Source organism: Papaver somniferum, chromosome 10 (genome assembly GCF_003573695.1).
Source record: "Papaver somniferum cultivar HN1 chromosome 10, ASM357369v1, whole genome shotgun sequence".
NCBI classification, from domain to species: domain Eukaryota; kingdom Viridiplantae; phylum Streptophyta; class Magnoliopsida; order Ranunculales; family Papaveraceae; genus Papaver; species Papaver somniferum.
Window position 1 is genome coordinate 70,165,850 of NC_039367.1, and position 3,295 is coordinate 70,169,144.

The window sequence follows — 3,295 nt, forward strand, 5'->3', positions numbered from 1 at the left end:
CTAAACTTTCTTTTCTTCTTATAAGTTCTTCTCGTTTTTTATCGTTAATGGATCTTGTTTCATTTTGACTGATCTATTTTACTATACCATGTTTCTGTCATCCTTAGGTTGAGGCTTTCTGCAACCTAGGTTTTAAATTTCGAGTCGGGTCTTGGGTGGCCAGTTGGGTATAAAGTTGTGCTACCCATCGACTATTGTTTGTTAAGTTGATCATTTTTCTTTCCCTACTCTTGGGCCAGTCCTCTAATATTTCGTCCTTGTCTAGCTCATGTCATGATAACTCAGTTTACTATGGAAGCAAAGAAACTAATTTTTGCCCTTGAGCTCATGAATCTTTAGAACCCATGTCTCTATGTTTTCTTTCACTAGTGTATTATTTAGCTTGCTTTTTAGTTAAATTTGTAATTCAAGTAGTTTTTTTTTGTTTTTTTTTATACGATCTGCACGGACATCGAACCCCTAACTTATGATTTGAGAGTTCAACCCCTGGCCAACTGGGCTAAACCCCGTTGGTTAAGTAGTTTACTAATTGTATGTTGTTCGAGTTTAATTTTCTCAACTACTTAGGAAAATGAGGGCTCCTGAAACAGCTTGATGTTGAAATCATTGTTGGAAATGTATTATTTCGGTTTGATTTTATGAACTCCACGATTGCTTGTGTCTTTTTTGAGATACAACTTTCATCCTACAAATCTTCGATTGAGAAAATGTCTAAAACGCATTTTCCAATCATACTCTTTCATCTTGATTAAGCTTTTCTATCAAGATTGATATGAATGGTTAGGAGCATATCATGATAGTTTTATAACAAGCAAATATGTTTCCAAAACTCGAAGAACCTCTAGGGATACAGAAGAAGCCCGAATAAGTACTATGTTTTTGAAGAACTATGAATGTTGATTAAATTTCCTAATTTCAAGCATAAGCAAGGGCTACATATACATTTCCTAATTTGTTGACTAATGTGATGGATCCTATCTGTGATACACTTAACTTGCGCAAAAGAAAAAAAATGTTTTTTTCTTTGAACCGATCACATTTGACAAATACGGTCAGGCGCATGATGAATGTGGGCTGGCCACGGATTCTGTCGTATCTCCGGCTAATTACGATTCACATTCATAAATACCGGCCAGGCGCAAATTCAAACAACCCAATGCGATCAATGTTGTTTTTTTTTCGAAAAAGAGGCTAACCTCGTTACATTTCATAGAAAGCCGATTTAGGAAATCGGAAACCTTACAGATATTTTTCAAGATCAGATAATGTTCATACAAGTTATAGTATCCCCACCAATTCTTGCCTATCAAGTCTATCCTTTCGGAACTAAAAATTGTTTCTGAGAACCTTCTCTCTCGCAAAGGAGAGGATCAAACATTTTGGGCCAAACCGATTTTGAAAACAAAACCAGTATGTGTCAAAGCACGAGGTAGTGACTGGATCAAATCTAACCCTATGTTCATCGGAACATGTAAAAAACATGAACCGGAGTTTTTGAAATTTAGATTGCCTAATGCAATCAAGGTAACAGTGACCCAACTAACAGTAACAGTAGCCAAAATGTAACCAAAGTGTCTGAAATAGTAACCAAAATATCGCAAATAACCACGATAATCTGAATCGGTCTTTACGTGTCTGTGATGGAGAGAATCGGGCTGACTCGGCATCGACGATGCAGTAACAAATGCAACTGAACTTGAGCGCTCATTTTAATTGCACTAACTGTATACTTTCAGTCTTTCGAAATGTGTTTAGTCAAAAAAGCTAGCTAACTGTAAAGTAGCTTTCGGGTGTTTTTTTTCTTCCTTTTGAGACCATTGTGAAGATGCTCTCATGACTTGCTTAAAAACACTTCAATAAACTCAGATACACCTTCAGATAAAAATGAAAACAAACAAATTTGATTTTTCAAGGGGAACGAAATCACAATGTAAGATTGGAAGGCAAAAAAAACCAAGAAGAGACATATTTCTACACACCGACGCCACTATTCCCAGAAGCATAACCACCACCACCACCGCTACAAATCCCACTAAATAAAACAGGAAATCTACAGAGAGTCTCTACAATTGGTGGACCCTCCACTGTCACATCTTGAGATGATGCTGCTGCTGATGTCGATGGTGGGAGAACCCTTCCATCAGCAAATAGCAACCGTCCATTTCCAGATGATTGATTTTGATTATTATTATTAAGATGTTGATGAACTATACCTTCAAGCTCTGTAACACCATAAAACTCGTCATCCTCATCCCCGTTTCCAAATCTTCTCTCAACTTCAAGAAAATCAGCTAAAGATGATGGTCTTGTTTCTTCATCTCTACAAAGTTGCCACCATCTTCTATTCCCTTTATTCTCTGATGAATCAACAATCACCACTCTTCTTAACCCTTTCTTATTCTTCAACTTTTTCCTTTTCCCTCTACCACCACCATTAATAGCGGTAGTCCTGATATTGTTGCCTTCACTATCAGGGGTAGAAACCCTTGCTGAAATTGATGGGATATTAACTCCCATTAACGTTCCTAAACTTGTGCTTTTATCATGGAAAAACGATCCTGTAGACTACAACGAACACAAAAAAAAAAATTAATACCCCTGACATCAAAATAAACAAAAATCAAGAAATGGGTGTGTTCTTTTTTTTCCGGTTACCTCAGTGTCGAAATCAGAGGAAGATACTGATGAAATTGTTGGAGAAGTTGGTGGAAACAAGTCTATCTCTGGATCTAACATTGTCTATCGCACTCTTGCAGTCCTAATTATTTGTAATTTGAAGGAGGGAAGGAAGAAATGAGAGTTATTATATATATACAAAGATTGGGAAAGTTGAGATATTTTGGAACATAATAAAGAAGTGAAATCACAATGTAAAATTTGTATGACCATTGTATCCCTGTTTCTTCTTGTTATTGACGAAACTTTAACCCGGTGATCATCATCAGTCAAATGTGGTCTGGGAGAGTGAGTTGTATTTCCTTGTTTGTATAATAATCAAGCCAGAAGAGTTCTAAATCAAGCTTATTATAGGGGCGGCATGGTTTATTAGAGGAGCGGTATTGTGATATTAATGTCCCTTTAGTTGATTAGGGGATGTTCAAAAGAGGATGTAAATTAACTACATTACCCTTTTCACCTTAAATCAACCAAAATCAAATCAATTTTTTTTAAACCTAATGAATCAGAAAAAATCAAATCAGTTTTTTATTTTTTTCATCTTCTCTTCTCCTCCATCAACTGTAACCTCCATTAAAACTGGAAATTTCGTCGTCTTCGATTAATCAGCGATTCGAAA

At 36.2% G+C, this 3,295-nt stretch overlaps 1 protein-coding gene across 1 annotated transcript; it reads right to left on the reverse strand.

The window, feature by feature from the left end:
• Nucleotides 1-1,877: 1,877 nt before the first annotated feature.
• Nucleotides 1,878-2,834, reverse strand: LOC113318861 (uncharacterized protein At3g17950-like). Its single transcript, XM_026567140.1, has 2 exons — nt 2,656-2,834; nt 1,878-2,565 (listed from the first exon to the last, which is right to left on the reverse strand). The coding sequence occupies exons 1-2, from the start codon at nt 2,734-2,736 to the stop codon at nt 1,972-1,974; spliced, it is 675 nt and encodes a 224-aa protein (XP_026422925.1). The 5' UTR covers nt 2,737-2,834; the 3' UTR covers nt 1,878-1,971.
• Between the last annotated feature and the right edge of the window lie 461 nt (nt 2,835-3,295).

Excerpts from the sequence above, each read along its gene's own strand:
- LOC113318861 (XM_026567140.1), bottom strand. The coding sequence starts at position 2,736 with ATGTTAGATCCAGAGATAGACTTGTTTCCACCAACTTCTCCAACAATT. Across the intron at positions 2,566-2,655 it reads CCTCTGATTTCGACACTGAG|TCTACAGGATCGTTTTTCCA; the intron begins GTAACCGGAAAA and ends TGTTCGTTGTAG.